This window comes from Pinus tabuliformis, chromosome 3_2 (genome assembly GCF_031772625.1).
Source record: "Pinus tabuliformis cultivar Carrire ecotype Pingquan chromosome 3_2, CPIR1, whole genome shotgun sequence".
Lineage (NCBI taxonomy): Eukaryota > Viridiplantae > Streptophyta > Pinopsida > Pinales > Pinaceae > Pinus > Pinus tabuliformis.
This window is the reverse complement of record NC_142302.1, coordinates 1,033,073,892-1,033,094,131: the sequence shown is the minus strand read 5'-3', so window position 1 is coordinate 1,033,094,131 and position 20,240 is coordinate 1,033,073,892. Positions and strand designations below refer to the sequence as shown.

Here is a 20,240-nt window from a genome sequence, read left to right as displayed (position 1 = left end):
TCTCCTCCTTCACCACCATCATCCTCATCCTCATCCTCATCATCTCGTGATATATGTTGAACATAATTTGGATCATCGTTTTGGCAATCATTACCTATAGCATTCTGACAAAAAAAATCAATATTACATGTTAGTATTAATTACATAACACAACGCATGTTTTTGTTATACAATGTTAACCATAAAATGAGGTAAGATATACTAGCAATTGTCCCAAAAGGTACAAAGAGAGGCCGATAAAATTATTAAATGAGGCACAATGGCCCATATGTAGCCTATAAACCCTCGAAACAGGTATCCAGCTCCAAAAATGGCCCGAATAACATGATCAGATAAGCCGTGGAATTGCAACATCAATACCGTAACACATCTATATTTAAAGACCTTTAATATCGTTTGTTCTTCAATGTGATTTCTCAGACTAAGCAAATGATCATTTGAAGGATTCCCACGGATCTTATTATGATATAAACTCCTTGAATAAGAGGCCAACAAAGCATAGGATCAAAAAACAAATGCAAGAAAATGACCAAATTAAAATTTAACAGCTTAGCATTCTTAATTCCTACACAAAACATAACAGAAAATATTGTTTCGCTCATTTTACCCTAATTGCTCCGCATTCTTCACAGACGAGGAAACAAATTCCAGAAACGCGAGGGGGCGGTGTCAAGAGACACCATTTAATATCGTTTGTTCTTCAATGTGATTTCTCAGACTAAGCAAATGATCATCTGAAGGATTCCCACGGATCTTATTATGATATAAACTCCTTGAATAAGAGGCCAACAAAGCATAGGATCAAAAATCAAATGCAAGAAAACGACCAAATTAAAACTTAACAGCTTAGCATTCTTAGCATTCTTAATTCCTACACAAAACATAACAGAAAATATTGTTTCGCTCATTTTACCCTAATTGCTCCGCATTCTTCACAGACGAGGAAACAAATTCCAGAAACGCGAGGGGGCGGTGTCAAGAGACACCATAAAGGAAAGAAGGAAAGAAATCAACAGACTTAGTTGATGAATCCATTTGAAGAATTGATTCAATCAACCGCCGAAGCCGTAGAGGGTCCTGCCCTGCCTCTTCAAGGAGTAAACGACATCCATGGCGGTCACTGTCTTCCTCCGGGCGTGTTCAGTGTAGGTGACGACATCCCTGATAACATTCTCGAGAAAGATCTTGAGAACTCCCCTCGTCTCTTCATAGATGAGACCGCTTATGCGCTTGACTCCGCCTCTCCTAGCCAGCCGTCTGATGGCAGGCTTTGTGATACCCTGAATGTTATCCCTCAACACCTTACGGTGCCTCTTTGCTCCTCCCTTTCCCAAACCCTTCCCTCCTTTTCCGCGACCAGACATCTTTCCTGTTTTTCTTCTTTACCTCTTCTTCAACAACAGATCCAATTCAATGTAATGCTTTGAAATCTTCCGGCTCACCTCACGCATCCACCTGAAAATTCAAATTCCTATGACTTTGGCGCCAAATGAATCTCAGCCGTCAGATTCGCAAGAGCCCATCGACGTCACAAACACACCCACACGCGGATCAACCCAACCAGGGCAAGGATCAATGAAAAGACACCATTACTCGGCGGACTTTCTTTATTATGAAGAAAGGTAAAATCTAACTCAACGACCGATTAATGGGCAAAGTTTCTTTCTTATACTTATTACTAATTAATATTGGTTACTAATTAATAGTAGTGAAAAAATCATATAACCTTAAATATATTATTATTATCATTATCTAATTTTAACATCACAGTTAAAAATTTATAAAGACATACATATTCTATTTTTTTTTGGTTTTGAGTTTGTGACTTTTTAGGAGGAAATGTTATCTATATATATATATATATATATATATATATATATATATATATGCGCTTTAGGATTATGCAATCCTAATGTTGAATATGAATGATTGAGCAAAAGAAGTGTGATGTTTAAATTTTAATTATTTTAATTTTGGAATTTATTTGCACTTTCAGTGTTAAGGTTTGTTGCTTTGTTAAATATTTGTTGCAAATATGACTTTTTTTTGGCTTCAAGCTTGGTAGGGCATCTTGACATTGCAACTTTCAATGTGTTAGTTTTGGGCAATTCACAAGATTATTGGGCTAAGCTCAATCAATTTGTCAAAAAGCTTGAAGAAATTCCCAAGATATTAGTGCACATTGCTCAATCGCATTTGGTGAATCTCAAACTGGAAAATAGGGGCTGGTTGGCTAGTTTAAGGGCATTTGGCCCTCCCCCAAATCACTAAATTCATGGATCGACAAAAATTGGAAGCCTCTCATTAAAGGCCAACTCTCTGTCTCATTTTGTGGCTATGGATTTTTCATCTTCCTCTTTGAAAATAAGGTAGATCTAATAGTCTACAATTGTCCATACTTCTTGGGCACTCGAGGTTTATACTTGGATCGTTAGATTCCAAACTTTAATTCATAGAATGGTGTTCCCTCAATTGTCTCAGATTGGGTTAAGTTTCTTTATCTCCCTCATCATTGTTGGAACAATGGAACCTTCAAATCTATTGGGAATGTGTTGGGAAACTATATATATCAAGTTAAACAATGTAAAGGAATGCTTTCCTATGCTCAATTTGCGTTGAAGTGGCTCTCAATAAAGGTTTTCCTTCCATTGTTCTTTATCCTTAGATAATTATCCCTTCATCCAAGAGATGGATTATGACCTATTGCCTTGTGAAAACAAACTCTACCATGAATATGGGCATTTTGTGAGGAAGTGTAAACAATTTGAGGAGAAACAGAACTAGGAAAAGAGGGAGATCAATGGAAAAAACCAGAGAAGAAGAGCAAGTGATCAAAATGTAGCAGCTAGAGGCCAAGAGAAAAATAGTGGGGGAATAAAATTCTGCCACCCACACCTCCCCCCCAATCCCCCAAAAAGACCATTTCCCCTAAAGGAGCTCAATCTTCTTCCTCAAGTAAAAGTAAGAATCCATCCCAACTTGGTAACTGATATGAGACTCTAGAGCATGTTAAAGAAGGAGAAATTCAGATGTCATCATCCAAGATAAATTATATGAATTCATTAAAAAAAACCATGGAAAAGAAAATGAGGAGATGCCACTATTAGACAATATTCCAACCTAGGAATGAAATGAGGAAGAACTTGAATCAAAAGAGGAAGAAGTATTTATCTCTCCCAAAACTCAACAAACAAACCAGGGACCCTTTCTAGCAAGTTTTATGGATGAAAGATATGATGAGGAATGTGAACAAGAGAAAGGAAAAAGTTGTGTTTCTAAGAAAGCTGGAAGGGAATCAAACAAATATTTGATGAAGGATTGAGTAGACAAGGACGTATAATTAGGGATTCAACAAAGAATGGATGTTTCCTTCTCCAAAGGGACAAAAACAACTTGAAAATGAAGCAGCCCTCCCCTTGTTCATGGGGGGTCAAATCTCATAGTAAATAATGAAGATAATCTCCTAGAACTATAAGGAATTAGACTAAAAAAGGATTGTAGAAGTGAAAAGTCTTATCAAACAAGAAAACCCATTAATCCTCTTGCTCTAAGAGACAAAAATGGGGGGTCAAGAGATTCTCCAAAAATGCAGATGCCTTTGGCGAGGAAGTAGTGCTCAGTTTGTGGGTTCACACAGTGCTTATGGGGTCCTCTATACTCTTAGGACGGATTCAATTTTCCAGCTTCTTTCGATGCATCATTCTCCTCATTGATTAATGGCATGCCTTCTTCACATTCCCAGTCAGCATGTGTGTGTGCGTGTATATATATCCTTCACTATGGCAAAATAACTCATTGATTTCTTTATGGATTTGTATGGAATCCATCAGATTTGGGCATACAACACGAGGTAGCAAGGAGTTTTTCTTCACTACATGGCTAGGAACCTCTCACAAATGCGTCGTTGGTGTCAGACTCGATCTTACCACTGATCTCTATGTCACTTAAAAAGAAACTCAACAGTGCCTTGTGGATCTTAAATTCAACGAGTTTATTTATGCTGGTCTCTGTAAGATTACAGTCTTCATTAGGAGTTCTTTCCATGGTCATATAAGATGATGCCATTTGATGCTATTCGTTAGATTACATATAAACATCGAATTCTCAACAATGGTGTCTTGTCACTTTAAAAATACTCAACAGTGCCTTATGGATCTTAAATTCAACATGTTTATTTATGTTGGTCTCTGTAAGATTACAATCTTCATTAGGAGTTATTTCCATGGTCATATAAGATGATACCATTTGATGCTATTGGTTAGATTACATATATATGGAGTATCGATTCCATATTAACTATGCATCAGTGCCAACATATGTCGCAGAGAAGCAATGTAGATTCATTCAAACTGACTTTGTTATAGAGGAACGTGTTAGTCAACCTGTGTGTTAATTTTATACATAATGCAGAGGAACAAAGTCTTATACATCGTGAGCCATATGAACTGTGTAGAGCCAAAGACACATCTATATATATACAGAGGATAGTGAGACACATATGTGCAGTGAAGCCTACTATGTCGCAGAGGAACAATGTCTATATGTCAATGTGATCATTGATGAATGGATGAACAGTGTACAATGTAGTATACAAGAGATGGGAGACTGTAACTGAGAGAAATAACAAGGTCCCTTAAGAACAATAAATATTTAGAGCGAGAGACTTCCTGTGGCGAGATTCATGTAAAAAAACCTACAAAATTTCTAACCAGTCATTACATCAGAGGGAACAACACATCAGTACTATCATTACTGAGACAATCCATCTTTTATCTGGAACAAAATCATACATATCTTGATGAGAGAACACATTCTTGTAGTCTACAAAATCGATTGAAATGTCTGCTTTTGTTTCAAGAATAGAATTAGTTATACCTGAACAAGGGAACATATCATTATTATCTGGAAGCTTCGCTCATTTAATTTGTTCTAGAATTATTGCAACAAATCATTAGTAGCTGGGTTGTGTCTCTTCAGCTCCGTTCTGTATAGATTGTTCTTCCTCGTCATCCTCTTTTCCCTCAATTTTGTTAGGGGCAATGAATCCCTCATGTTTTCCATGGTTGTCCATATCAAACAATTTTTTTTAATTGGACTTGCATCAGTTATGCCATCAACAATACTAATGCTTTCTTGATATGCTTCATCTTCAACTGCATTCTTTTCCAGAGCTACATTGTAAGATCCATGTTCTACTTGATCACCATCTGTTAAGGGAATTTGAACATTCTTGGTGATCTGCTCAATTATATCTTCCTCCTTTTGAGGAGTTGAACCATACAACTCATTGAGGTTATAAAACTCATTTCCATTGTCTGAAAAGTTGTCTTGATGCACTTCATCCTCTGAAGCTTGAATGTTCTCATATGTTCCTTGAAGTTCGTTGGACATATCTACCTATTCAGGATTTCTCACTTTCATGCAAACTGCATCAGGAGAGCCATCATTTTGCTTTTGAAATATAGTTTCTTCAACATCCTGAGTTTCAGCCATTGAAGCAAGTTCATAATGATCCTTTCTTTGATATACAGAGTCATGAAATCCTTCGCTAGTTTTGGGATCACTCAATTCACCTTCTTGAGCTTCACCATTAACTAGTGAGATGTGACTTTGCTAAACATCATTTAGAACTAAGCTTCTCCTCACTGCATTCCCCAGGTGCTTGACCTTCACTATATGATGCCAGCTGTGACAGATTTTCTAGAGACAAAGCCTAAAGAACCAACCAGTAACTATGTCTAATGGGAGGCAAAAGGTTCCAAGGTATTTTCCAATGTTAAAGGATACAATAACTGTCTCAGATAATCACAAATTTCTTATGTTAGAAGTGGCTAGCTAACAAAATGTCTACAATTCCTCTACCCTAGGATAAAATAATGCTAATCTAGCAATAGAGAGTTAGGGCTTATAATAATCCATTCATTAACAATACTGAAAAATAACTCTAAGCACAGAAAGTTTAGGGGATTCCATCAGTTGTTCACATAATGTGTATAAACAGCACGGACAATGTCAAAGTTGGTGAGGGTAAGTTCAAATGGATCAACTAACTTCTGTGTTGCGTCTTTATAAGCCACACAGATTTGTCCCACTGCCTCCCTGACCCGTGCACTTTCCTTCTCTCCTGCCACCAATAGCTTCAATAGCTTCAATCTAACGATGATCTGGTATTGCTGGCCCTTTTTCATTCCCATCGCGTCCTTTTCTGTTTTTGGTAATCCTCCCAAGTCCCCTCCTTCCACCTTTTTTCCTATTCCAAATCAGGGTTTTCCCAGAGCGAATGTTCTATGGTCCGCATATTGAAGATGGAGGAGATCCATAGGTTCCAGCGCTAGCCCTTTTTCGTTCCCACCGCGTTTTTTTCTGGTTATCCTCCCAATTCCCCTCCTTCCGCCTTTTTTCCTATTCGAAATCGAGGTTTTCTTGAGCGAATCGAGGTTTCCTGGCACGAATGATCTACGAGGTTTTCTGGAGCGAATCGGGGTTTTCTTGTGCGAATGATCTATGATCAGCACATCAAACATGGGAGTGAGATCCATAGGTTCCAGCACTGGCCTTTTTTTCATTCCCACCGCCTCTTTTTCGGGTTATCCTCCCAATTCCCCTCCTTCCGCCTTCTTTCCTATTCGAAATCGGGGTTTTCTGGAGCGGATCGGGGTTTTCTGGAGTGAACGGTCTATGGTCAGCCCATTGAACATGGAAATGAGGGCCATAGGTTCAGGTTCCAATGTAGTTAGGGCAAGCCAAAAAACAATAATCTATTTATTGGCCATCTATATTTATTTCTTGAAATTACAATAATATGTCATAAATACATATATACATATTCATTATCTCCAATTAACAATTACACATGAAATAAATAAATAAATAAATATATATATATATATATATATATTCATCATCTCTAATTTTTTTTAAAGAACTATTAACTTAACAACCAATTTTAAAATTCTTTTATATTTATTTTTTAAAGAACTATTAACTTAACAACTAATTTTATAATTCTTTTTATATATATATATACATATATATATATATATATTATAATTAGTTAGTTATACTTCTATAACTAGTTAATTATACGTTTTTTCTAATATTTATATTTTCTATGTATTTATTAAATAGTTAATACTTTTAGCTATCTATTAACTCAACAACCAATTAAAGATTTAACATATTATTCATCAACTTTGGATTTGGCGAGGATGAATTCTAGTATATTACCAAGTGTGTTTTTTTTCAATTGTAGTTCTTACTTTCATGATTAATTTGGTTGTAATTTTTACTTCCACGATTAATTTAGTCTAAGTTCTCTAGGTAGTCATTAATGATCTATTCAGTGCTATGTGGGGGTTTTACTTCTCAACAAATATGAAGTATCTATGTTACATTGGGATCTAGTGACCTTGTTGAAAAACCCTAGCAAACATCTTTGAAACCATTTACTAGCACTAGTTGAACTTGAGATTTCTCAAAAACTAAAAGGAACAAATAAGGGTTGCTTTGCCAATCCACTCATAACCTAATCCACTTTGGTGATGAAGGGAAACCAACTATAAGATATCAAACACCTTCCCTCATGCACAGTGCATAAAGGTTCTACCCCTGTAAAGGTTTGAACATGTGTTGTTTACATTGTAGTGCCCATAGTTGTACCATTTATACTTTACTCCTGTCTCTTTGGGAGGAATAGATCACTTAGGCATCATTTTAGGATTTATTTATTTATGCAATAATTCTTTTAGTCATTATTGACTTAGGTTGGAAATGCCATAGTGTTTTTTTTTCCAATAAGAAAAAAATATTATTTGTGTTTTAATATTAATGCAAAGGTGTAATTTAGATCATCTAACATATATTAAATATGCTTCACATGTATGACATGGCAATATAATATGTTCAACATCTAATGTTCGCTAAATATTGAAATCTTCATAGGATTCAAACAACGCTATGTTCCTAATGTACATTCAAACTAGATAAGCAACTTGATATCCATGTTAAAAACTAGTATCCAAAATTCAATAGATATGACCCTAATAATCAAAAGTGTAGATCTGCATGAAAAGTTAAGACTTCAACTCGGGTTCAATCATTATCATAAGAGTGTCACAACAATGGTGGAGAATTTCATAATTGAAAATGCAAATACCTAACATGAAAAATAGAATGGTTGAAACAATGGAATAAGAAATAAGACTATAACAATTCCATAGATGACTTTAATAAAAATTGTTATCATTGTTGTGTATTGCAGGTGCTAGGAGAGGCCATGGAAACAAATGAATTTATTTCCAATGAAGACACACAACATGATTTAGGGCATCAGGTACTTGAATATTACATTAATTTATGAAATATAATAAAATGAAATTTAATTCCTGATCTTGTTTTCCTAAACCTAGTAATTTATATAGTTTATTATTCAAACTTGAAAAAAAATAATGCATGTCGTTGATTCTTTTAGGTGGAAAATGTGTTTTCAACAAATACAAAGTTGAACCCTTTTACTATAAAACAACCAAAATATGCATACAAGGGTGGACACCATACTGTTAAAGCACATCGCATGAGAAAGTGGGTGGAAGAAGATATGACAATTGAGTCTACAAATACAATAGAAATTGGTGGCAATGAACAAGAGGTTAGTCATGATGATAATACATGGAATGAATACTTTGATACAATTGTTATACTTTGTGGGTGTTATAAATAAGTTCAGTTATAAATTAATGGACGATATAAGTACATCATATAGTCTAATCTCTAACCTTGGAAAAAATAATGCATGTATCAATTATTTTAGGTTGGCAACGGAATCAGAACAAATGAGGAGTTTAATCATTTTGATAGACCAATACAAATACCTGCATATGGACGTGGCCTACGCCGTACAATTAAATCACGCAAAAAGAAATGGGTGGAAGAGGATATGACAATGGAGTTTGTAAATGAAATAGAAAATCAACATAATGAACAAGAGGTTGGTCATGATGATACTACATGCATATATGAATAATTTGAGACAATTGTTGTTTTTGGATGTTCCTAAGGTAGAAAATCTAAGAATATGAAATTAATGTGGCTTGTTTTTAAAATAATGTGTTCAAAAATAATAATTTTAATTTATTGTATATATGTATAATGTTGTTTTTTTGAGTAATTTATTGTGTATATCTTTGAAATGGATCCATGTTCTATATAGTAATTGCTATCTAACATTAAATAATGGTTGCATTTAATTATAGGTAAATGATGTTGATGATACACCTATTAATGATCAAGATCCAACTAGACCATTAAGAATTCAACGAGATGATCCAATTCATCCTTTAAACCATACTAGGAGAAGAAGAGAAGCATTGAAGAGAGCACTACCACGTGAAAAATTTGAGGAATTGATGAAATTAGCATACATTGATGACATGCCATCCACTACTCAGAGTAGAGATGTCGATGAAAATGTAATGCATGAAGAAGGATTGAACGAAATGCTCACAAGTTTCTTTGGGGATGGAAACAATGATGAGGGTGATGATCCTATGCATAATAATGATGATGCTGATATAGAGGGAAACTACCGCCAACATAATTATGATGATATCAACATCAATGCATCAATTAAGCAAGCAGCAAAGACAGTGGTGTTCAAATCAGGTGCAAGTAGAACATCCAAGCTTTCATGCACATTAATATTATTGGAAATCAAGTCATTATTTGGTTGGTCAGACAAGAGCTTCACTACCTTACTAAAGTAATTATTTGAATTATTTTTCTAGTTTTGCACTGTCAATTTGTGTCCTCAATTAGAATATAAGTACTAACTTCATTTAATTTAATTTGAGGTGGATTTTACATTATGGTATATAAACAACGTTATAAATGACATTTCTAACGTGTAGGTTTGAAAAAAAACTTGCAGGGCTCTAAAGGATAAAATATTCCCTAAAGATAATGTGTTGCCATCAACTTGTAGAGAAGCGCGTCAATTGTTAGTCAAGTTGGGGATTGAAATATATAAGCAAATTCATGCATGTAAAAATGATTGCATCTTATATAGAGATGAATATAAAGACAATGAAGAATGCCCCGTTTGCAAAGAGAAAAGATATCGTACGGATGTACAAGGTTCTACAGTTCCAAATAAGGTTTTACGACACATGCCAATTATTCCTAGACTACAACGGATGTTTCGTTGTAAATCTCTTGCGCAATTGATGGATTGGCATGCAAAGAATAGGAGTAAAGATGGATTCATGCGAATTCCTATGGACTCCAAAGCAATGAAAAATATAGAGGAAAAATGGCCAAGAAAATTCAAGGATGAACCTCGCAGTATTAGGTTAGGACTTGCAATGGATGGAGTGTGCTATTTATATGCTTTTTGAAACTTATTTGAAAGAGCAGTTTTGTCCCAACAATTAGACTTGTAGCATAAATAACATGGTTAATACATATGATTAGACCAAAAACTAGTTACTACCAAAATTCAACCAAAAAAAATATTACTGCATAAAAATAGAATTAAAAACAAAAATTTCCCAAATTAAAAATAAATAAATGATAAACTTTTTTTTACCAAAATTTAGTGATTTTTTTGGTGCTAATACTAACATCACCATTACAACAAGATATTTTCTAGTGCTAATACTGCCATTACAACAAGATATAAGAGGGATATAATGCAAAAAGTTTAATAATAATATGTATGTAGAAGATGGTCTTCAGACTGGTGAATTCATGATAATCAATGGGACTACAGTCAAAATAATTGGATGTTATTTACTTTTTTACATAGATTGTCAAAATAATTGCATAAATTGGTTTTTTTTAACCAAAATTTAACAAAAACTTTGCTAGTGCTAACATTAGAACCACCATTACAACAAGATATCTTTCTAGTGTTGACAACACCATTATAGTAAGATACCTCAAGAGAGACAGAAAATCTAAAAAGTATGATAGTAATACGTATCCAGAAGATGGTATTGAAACTAGTAATTGTTCACGAATCCATAAGATTGTAAGGTCATTCTCATTATCATAATCATTGTCATCATCATCACCATCATCCTTGTCATTGTTATTGCCATCATTACATTATCATCATAATCACCATTCATGCCATCATCATCATCATTATGGACATTGTTTGCAATTGTTCATAATTGTAGATGTTGTAAGAAATATCATCAACCCAAAAAATGTGATCAGTGCTAGAAAAGGGTTGTTTAGGACACATTGATATACGTAAGAGAAATAACAACTCTATTTTTGAGAGATGATCGATGATGATCATCATCACCACCATTATCATCGTCATTGTCATTTTTATCCTCCCCATCATCATCATTAATGTAATTTCTATCGACATTGTTGTAATCATCATCATCATTCATGCCATTATTGTTTTTGATGATGACCTAGATGAAAATGATGATGATGACACCAAAGATAATGCTTATGATTATGACAATGACAACATCTAAAATTGGGAAGATTCGCCAACGTCATTAGCATCGTCATCATCATAATCATTGCCATCATCATCATTGTCATTGTAACCACTATCGTCTTTATCATCATAATCACAATTCATGTCATCGCCATCATCTTCATTTTCATCATTGTCAATATTATTGACATTGTCATCAATTGTTCATAATTGTCAATGCCATAAGGAATATCATCAATGCAAAAAATATGATGAGTGTTGGAAAAGGGATGCAAAAGCGAACATAGAAATGGGGGCAACAATAGAAGTAAAATTGGATGAAAAGTGGATACAACATAAGTAGATGCACAACAACATGAAAAACCTGACACAAAAGTGGATGCAAAAGTAGATGCAGTTGTCAATGCAAACTTGGATGCAAACATGAAGGCAAAAGTGGAAGCAAACATGGGTCCAATGGTAGGTGTAAAACTTGGCACAAATTGTGGTGAAACAAATGTGGATGCAACGACGGACACAAAAGCAGATGCAAAAATGGATGAAACAAAAGTGGATGCAATAGGGGATGCAAACGTGGAAGCAAATGTGGTTGCAATGGTAGGCGCAAGATATGGTGCAACAAAAGTGGATGTAACAATAGACAAAAAATATGCAAAATAAGATGCAAAAATGGATGTAAAAGTGGAAGCAAACATTGATGCAACAGGCAAAACAAAATTGGATGCAAAAAATGGATACAATGTAAGTAGATGCAAAAGTAGATACAAAACGAGATGCAAAACCCAATGCATAAACTTGACACAAAAGTGGATGCAAAAATAGATGCAATATTTGATGCAAAATAGGATGTGAACATGGATGCAAAATTGGAAGCAAACGTGGATACAACAGTGAGTGCAAAACATGGTGCAAATTGTGGCATAACAAAAGTGGATGTAATGATAGATGCAAAAAAAGAATCAAAGTATGATGCAAATGAAGATTTAAAAAGGGATGCAAAAAGTGAAATTTAAAATGGGTGCAACTGTGGATGCAAAATTGTGTGCAAAAGTGGATGCAATAGAAGTCGATGCAAAAGTAGATGCAAAACGAGACACAAAACCCGATGCAAATCCTGGTCCAAAATTGGATACAAAAAGGGATGCAAAAATAGATGTAGTAGTTGATGAAAACCTAGACGCAAATGAGGATGCAAACGTGGATGCAAAATTATAATCAAAAGTGGGTGCAAAAGGAGGTGCCAAACTAGGCACTAATTGTGGCACAAAAATATTAGATGCAATAGTGGGTACAATAATAGATGCAAAAGAGGATGTAAATATGGATGCCAAACAAGATGGAAAAGTGGATGCAACAAAAGTAGATGCAAAATTATATGCAAAACTAGACACAAAACTCGATGTAAAACTTGGCGCAAAAGGGATGCACAAATGGATGAAAAAATGGATGCAAAAAATGATTTAAAAAAGGATGCAAAAAAGGATGCAGAAGTCGATGCAAAATTTGATGCAAGTGTAGGTGCAAAAAGTGGATGCAAATGAGGATGCAAAATTATGTCAAACAAAATTAGGTGCCAAACTTGATGCAAAACCTGGAACAAAACCTGGTGTAAAGGATGACACAAAACTTGGCATAAAATTTGGTGCAAAACGTGGTGCAAAACCTATTGCAATACCTGGTGCTAAACTTGGTGTAAGATTTGGTGCAAAACTTGATGCAAATTTTGTGTCAAGTTTTGCACCATATTTGATAAATGGATGCAAATAGCACCAAAAATGGGCTCTAGATGCAAAAAAAGAAGTAAAAAGGGACGCTAATCGCTGGTTTTTTTGTAGTGTATCTAAATTGCAAGAAAGCAAACTAAATCATACTATAATAAGTAATATTCTGATTCCTTACTAATAGAGTCACTTGACTATAGAAAGAAACCATAAACAAATGAGTAGTATGATGTCTAAGTAGCAGAAAATAAATAAGCAAAACACAATTGGAAAAATGACAGTGCTGGAATTAAACTTCAGAAAATGAAAATCAGCAGGAAGGACAAGATGATCTCATGTCAGTAGTTATCATAAAAATATGTAAATCTGCCCGGGCTACCTACAACAAAACCTGTAAAAGAAGCACTGATCAGCTAACAGTTAGAAAAGAAACATAAAGGAAATATAGACAGCAATGATCATTAGAACAACACACTATATATATACAAGCAATGATTGAAAGAAAACAGTAAATGAAAGCAAGTAGAAACTATACAAGGCTCTGGTGTACAGGGGCCCTCTGCAACCTCGGCCAGTCAATCACTTAATCAAAAATCTGATTCAGAAAAAACTGTCTTCTCATGTATTTAAAGTGAAATGCAGTACAGTGGGTGACAACAGTCGAAATTACAATACAAAAAATAACTCCTTTAGCGTATATCAACGCGTTATTTATAAGAAAAAGATGCTGCAACTAATTCCTAGGTTTATGCTGCTAAGAGACACGTAAATTCCTTGAGTCGAGATCTAGCGTGATGGTCATGAATTCATGGAGTGGTGGCTGCTTGGTTTAGTTCACGGGCTGCTCTCTAGGTGTGCCAATACCTCCGAAAACTAAGGATCATGCCACGCAAACCTTCACGTGGGCAAAACAGAGGCATGCGACCGCGAAATTCTTCATTTGGCCCTTCCTTTGACCATCGTTGACCGTGACTATTTATGAATGATTTGGCTGATCTGAGGGGACACACCCCATGTACACGTCACGTGCAGCTTACCCATGTGGCTGGTTTCTCCATTGGACACCTATAGCATAGCCTTTGACAAAATGGTTGTGGAAAGTGACAAGTTTCCGTAGCTGCTTGAACAAAAATCTAAATCAAACAACAGTCATAAGCATAGTTAGGAAACCATTACATAAGTTCTTTTTAAACTATTATGCAACGATTTGACAGTTTGGTGGACGAAGTAAATGGAAAAAGAAGGCTGAATGGGTATATAGGGAAGTGCAGGTTTGGGACTCAACATACCCCCACTGTGAAGGTGTTGCATGTCCTCATGCAACCAAAATTTAGTCACCCCTTTCTAATCCATATGTTCTGATGCTTCTGCTAGGACATCTAGCCCTCTTTTCTTCTTCTTTGGTGCTACCACCATTCTTGGTGTCCTTATTAGACACCTGAACTTGAGATTAATCAATGATCTGCTTAACTTTCTGCACTTTTTCTTCAGCTTCTTGTTTTTCTTTTGCCATAGTCCTAAATGGATCATAGTGTTATCATGAATAATCTTATCTACCTTGCTCTGCTCTTTGAGTGCTTCATTTTCCTGCTTGATATGCCTATTTAGGACTTCTAATTCAAATACCTCCTGTTTCAAGGACTGAACTTGTGCATCTAGTGGCAGAGTGGTGCTTGGACCTGCAGCTGACTTTTCTAATGATTCCAAGTAGTCATATACTTCCTGTTGATTGGGGTCTACTTCAGGTGTCTTTCTTGGACTGAGTTCAAATTCTGGTGGAGGAGGAGGACTGCTCTCCAACTATGGCCGAGAAGGGCCTTCATCATGTGTAGGACTGATTTCAATGCTTGGTTGAGGATGAGGTGGACTACGGCCAGCTAGAGTTTTCTCAGGTGTCTCTCCACCTAAGTCAATGAAGTGGGGCCGTTTTACTTGCGTTTTACTCCCTTTTCCTCTTAACCTTGTGCTTCTCCTTAAGTATGGTGGACTAGTGCTCTTTTCTTGTATACTCTGTTTTCCTTTTGCCTTTTTCTTTGCTATAGCAGTAGCCTGAAGATGTACTAATCTTTCTGACAGTGGTTGATAATCCTCCTCTATGGATTGCTCAGGGGATGAGTAGACTTCTTGGATGGTTCTTTTGCCTTTTTCTTTCTTCTGTTTCTTGTCTTTAGCTCTATCTTCTTCTTCTTTTTGGCCAGTTTCTTGAGTTTCTATAGTAGGGGAGTCTTGGACTGTAGTGCTCTTTTCTCTCCTCCTACTTTTTCTTGGTGTCCTCGGTGTGCTACTTTCAGAGGCCTCAGATGGCTCTTGGAAGTAGTTTCTTATCAAGAATTGCTCCCATGTATCTTTGTTTTTCCTTAAGTGGTCTTCAATAAGAATTGTTATAAGTCCATGATGGTATAGATGAGGGTCTATATTGCCTATGTGTTTTTGGACTGTAATGCTCATTTTACTTCAAACTCAAGAGCAAGAAATAAGGCAAATTAAGAGTCTGATTTTCTAAGAAATTCATCAACAGTCTAGCATGGTACATATACATTGAACCGAAGCATCCTTCATAGGTGACAAATTTTTGGATAACTAATAGTAGGCTAGCCCATTCTTCCTTTAATGCATGAACAGGGATTCCTTTAGTAAACACGGTGGTGTCCATACCTAGGTTTCTTAGCATGATTCTCCATGCCTGTTCATCCACGCTTTTATTTTTGAACCATCTCTCACCCTCCTGAGGTAAGCCTGTAGCAGCTGCTACTGTTGTTTCGGTCAGTGTAAACTTCAAATCTCCAATCTCCACTTTCTGACCATCAAATGACCGTGAAAAAGCCTTGGTTACTTCTTTGTTATAGCCTTTAAACCTTTGAATGAACCATAACCACTTAGCTTTCTTCAATAAATCCTTGGCCTGAGTGTAACCTTCTAGGTATTTTGGTCCTTTTGGCTCTGCCCTGAGTAATTTTCCCATTTCTTTCCCTATTTCGAATTTCAGCTGAGGATACAATTGCGTATGAGGATTTTAACAGAGGACAGTAGCTCGGTTGCAGGGTTTATGGTAAAAGGTAATGGTTGCAATCGATAGCAGGTGACGGGAATGCTTCGGATTACAAGCTGAACAGAGGATAGACTGTGGTGAACCGGTTTACAAACTGAAGTGCCTGTATATGAAAGGAAGATCTTAAATGAAATGGTAAGTGATCGGTAGTGGAGGCGAGATCTTTTTGAATTAACAGATGCGTACGAGAGATCACACGTTTTTAATAGATAGCTGCGGAAAATACGGTGAAGAAGAGCCATAAGGAGATTGGTCACATCTCATGAGCACAGGTGGCAAATGAAGTGCAGTTAACTTGAGTTTAAACCCGAAAAACCCATCATGAGACCGTTAAGAAATGAATGCTTGGTGTATGGAGTAATGCCATGGGATAGGAGTGGTAATGGAGCTATCATATCAAATCATTGCACATAGTAGAACTTTTCATGGTTTGATAACTATGCATAATCATGACTTTAATTGCTATTTGATAAAAAAAATTGCTCGTACCTTTGGAAACTTTGTCATTTCTTGCCCATAGCTTTTAGCCAACTATTCTTTCTTGTTGTCTTGGAGATGCTCCATGTCTTCATGGTATTTGCTCACTTACACCTGCATTTTCATGATTTCTGTACTAACATTTTGACTGTGTATTTGAAAAACAGAGTGATGGTGGCTGCAGAAATCGTTTCTGGCTGCGGAAACTGCTTCCAGCTACGGAAACTGGGACAACACCCACTTAGCTGAACAAATGTGGTTAGAAAAGAACTAACTGAGTGGAAATAGTTCTGAAAGGAACTTTTATTTATGAAATGAGTGGAATGGAATGAAAATGAAGTGGAGTGAAGTGAAGATAAAATGTGAATGAGATGGAGGTGAAGTGAAATGGAGAATGAGGTGGAGTGAAGATGGAAAAAGAAGGAGAGGAGATTTTTTTTTTATAGAAAATATAGAGTGTCAAGTGACCTTGATTTTCACTCCATATTTTTTGTATAAGACTTCCAATCTATGATTGGTTTTCAGGCTTATACAATTTTATTTTATTTTTAAACTGAAAGAATAAAAGGCTAGGCTGGTGGGGAAGAAGGATTCTTCTCCACCAGCCTTATTGCAGAATTCTCTTGGAACATATTGACAAATTCTTCTTTTGAGAGTGGCTTATGATAAATTTTCAATCAGTGGCCATTCAAAAGAAAAGAAATCTGAAATTCATTAATGGTCTTGACTCTTACTGCTCCATTATTAAAGACTTTGTCAATTTCATATGGCCCAAGCCAATGGGTCTGAAATTTACCTTTAAAGTCTTTGAACTTGGAATTAAACAGTAATGCCCAATCTCCCTCTTGAAACTTTCTCTCTTTGATGTATCTGTCATGCCATTTAGCTCTTTGATGTTGAACTAGATCAATCTTTAAAATTGCTTCTTGTATGATTTCATCTAGCTCATTCAGCTGCTCCATTCTGTGCTTTTGGGCTTCTGATAGATTCATCCCCAACTGGACTGCCATCTTGAAAGTCTTGACTTGAAACTCAATGGGGAGCAGGACTTCTTTCCCATAAACAAGTTCATAGGGAGAATGTCCTATTGTATTCTTCCATGTAGTTATGTAGGCCCATAAGGCTTCAGGAAGCCTTTCTGCCTAATCTTTTCTGTGTAGATGAACAGTTTTGGTGATGTTGCTTTCAAGAACTTTGTTTGTAGACTCCACCTAGCCATTTGCTTGCGGATGGTAAGGAGTATATTTTCTGTGCTTGATTTTGTATTCTTCCATCAGCTTCTCCATCAAGTTAGATGTAAATTGACTTCCCTGATCTATCACAATTTCTCTTGGGACACCAAAACGAGTAAAAATATCCTCAAAAAGAAATTGAACAACTGAATTTTTAGTGGCAAAAGGAAATGCTTTAGCTTCTACCCATTTAGTGACATAATCAGTGCATACCAATATATACTTTTTCTGTGTAGATGGTGGATTAATAGGTCCAATGAAATCTAAAGCCCATTTTTCAAAGGGTTCGATGAGTACCTGTGGTTGTAATGGCATTTCATTTGAAAGAGTCGGTCTCCCAACTCTTTGGCAGCTGTCACACCTTCTGACATATTGTTTTGCATCTTTGAAAAGGGAAGGCCAATAATATCCTAAAGAAAGGATTTTATAGGCCATCCTTTTGTCAGCAAAGTGTCCACCGCATGGTTCATCATGACATGCCTTGAGGATGTCAGGCATTTCATCTTCCCGAACACATCTTCTGATCACACAATCTAGCCCTGTTTTAAACAATTCATTAGAAATCCATGAATAACTTGAAATCTCCTGAATAATTTTTCTTTTTTCACCAGGAAATAGATGTGGAGGTAGCTTTCCTATAGCCAAATAGTTAGCAATATCTGCATACCAAGGAGTCTTAGTAGTTATTGCAAATAAATACTCATCTGGAAACTTATCCTCTATAGGAGAATCTTCATTAGTATTTTGGATCCTAGACAAGAAATCAGCTACTGTATTTTGTTTCCCTCGTCTATCCAACACAATAATATTGAATTCTTGTAAAAGTAAGAGCCATCTTGTAACTCTACCATTAGTAACAAGTTTATTCATTAGATATCTAATTGCAGAATGATCAGTATGGACAAAAGTTTCATAGCCAGTTATATAGTGTCTAAACTTATTGATTGCATGAACAATAGCTAAGAACTCTTTCTCAGTCACAGTATAGTTTAACTCAGTGGGAGTCAAATTTTTACTGGTGTAGTAAATGGCATAAGGAACTAAATCCTTTTGTCCCAAAACAGCTCCTAGAGCTGTATCTAAAGCATCTGTGGAAATATGGAAAGGAAATTTCCAATTTGGCCCTCTCAAAATGGGTGCTTCAGATATTCTTGTTTTCAAAGTTTCAAATGCAGATTGACAATCAGGATCCCATTTGAATTCACAGTCTTTTGTAAGTAATTTGAAGAGTGGAGATGCTATTTTGGTGAAGTTTTCAATAAATCTTCTATAGTATCCAGTAAATCCAAGAAAACTTCTAACATCTTTTTGACAATTTGGAATAGGCAACTTGGAGATGACTTCAACTTTTGATCTATCAACTTTAATCCCATCCCCTGAAATATGATGTCCTAAAACAATCCCTTCAGTAAACATCATAAAGCATTTTTCATGACTTAATGATAGGTTTGTTTCTTTACATCTTATAAGGACTTTTTCCAAATTCTCTAATGCCTCTTCAAACGAATTACCATAAACTGTAAAATCATCCATATAAACCTCTACACAATCATGGATTAGATCGGAAAAGATTCCTAGTACTTCCCTTTGAAATGTTGCGGGTGCATTACATAATCCAAAAGGAAGTACTCGATAAGCAAAAGTTCCCCATGGACAGGTAAATGTGGTCTTGTCCTGATCTTCAGGTGCTACCCGAATCTGATTGTAGCCACTAAAACCATCCAAAAATGAAAAATACTTTTTGCCCGCTAAAGTATCTAATACCTGGTCGATAAAGGGTAAAGGAAAGTGATCCTTCAAAGTTGCTTTGTTCAATTCCGTGTAATCAATGCATACCCTCCAATTACCATTCTTTTTAGGTACTATAACCAAAGGAGAAACCCATCGGCTATCTGAAATTGGATAAATGAAGTTTACATTAAGTAACTTTTGGAGCTCTTCTTTCACTATCTCCCTAAGGTTTGGATTCATCCTTCTCTGAGGTTGTCTAATTGGTCTACTGTTTTCCTCAATGTAGATGTGATGAATGCAAGTCTTAGGGTCAATACCTTTCATATCAGTATATTCCCATGCAAATGCAGTAGAATGTTTTTGCAAGATTTTGGTTAGTTCTTCCTGTTGTGATCTTTCCAAATTTTTGTTGATATTCAATGTTTTTCCTGGAAAGATCTCAATGGCGGAACTACCAAACTCTTCCATAGAGAAAAGAGACATTTGTCTAGATGATAAATACTCAATGTCAGAATCTAACTGAAATTGTGTGTGGTCATATTCTGAAGATGTTTCAAAGTTTTCTAATGTGT

The 20,240-nt window shown here is 35.8% G+C and overlaps 1 protein-coding gene across 1 annotated transcript; it reads right to left on the bottom strand.

The window, feature by feature from the left end:
• Nucleotides 1–999: 999 nt before the first annotated feature.
• On the bottom strand, nt 1,000–1,388 carry LOC149184121 (histone H4-like). The gene has a single exon (XM_089418844.1). It carries the CDS (start codon nt 1,362–1,364, stop codon nt 1,053–1,055), a length of 312 nt encoding a protein of 103 aa, XP_089274970.1. The 5' UTR covers nt 1,365–1,388; the 3' UTR covers nt 1,000–1,052.
• Between the last annotated feature and the right edge of the window lie 18,852 nt (nt 1,389–20,240).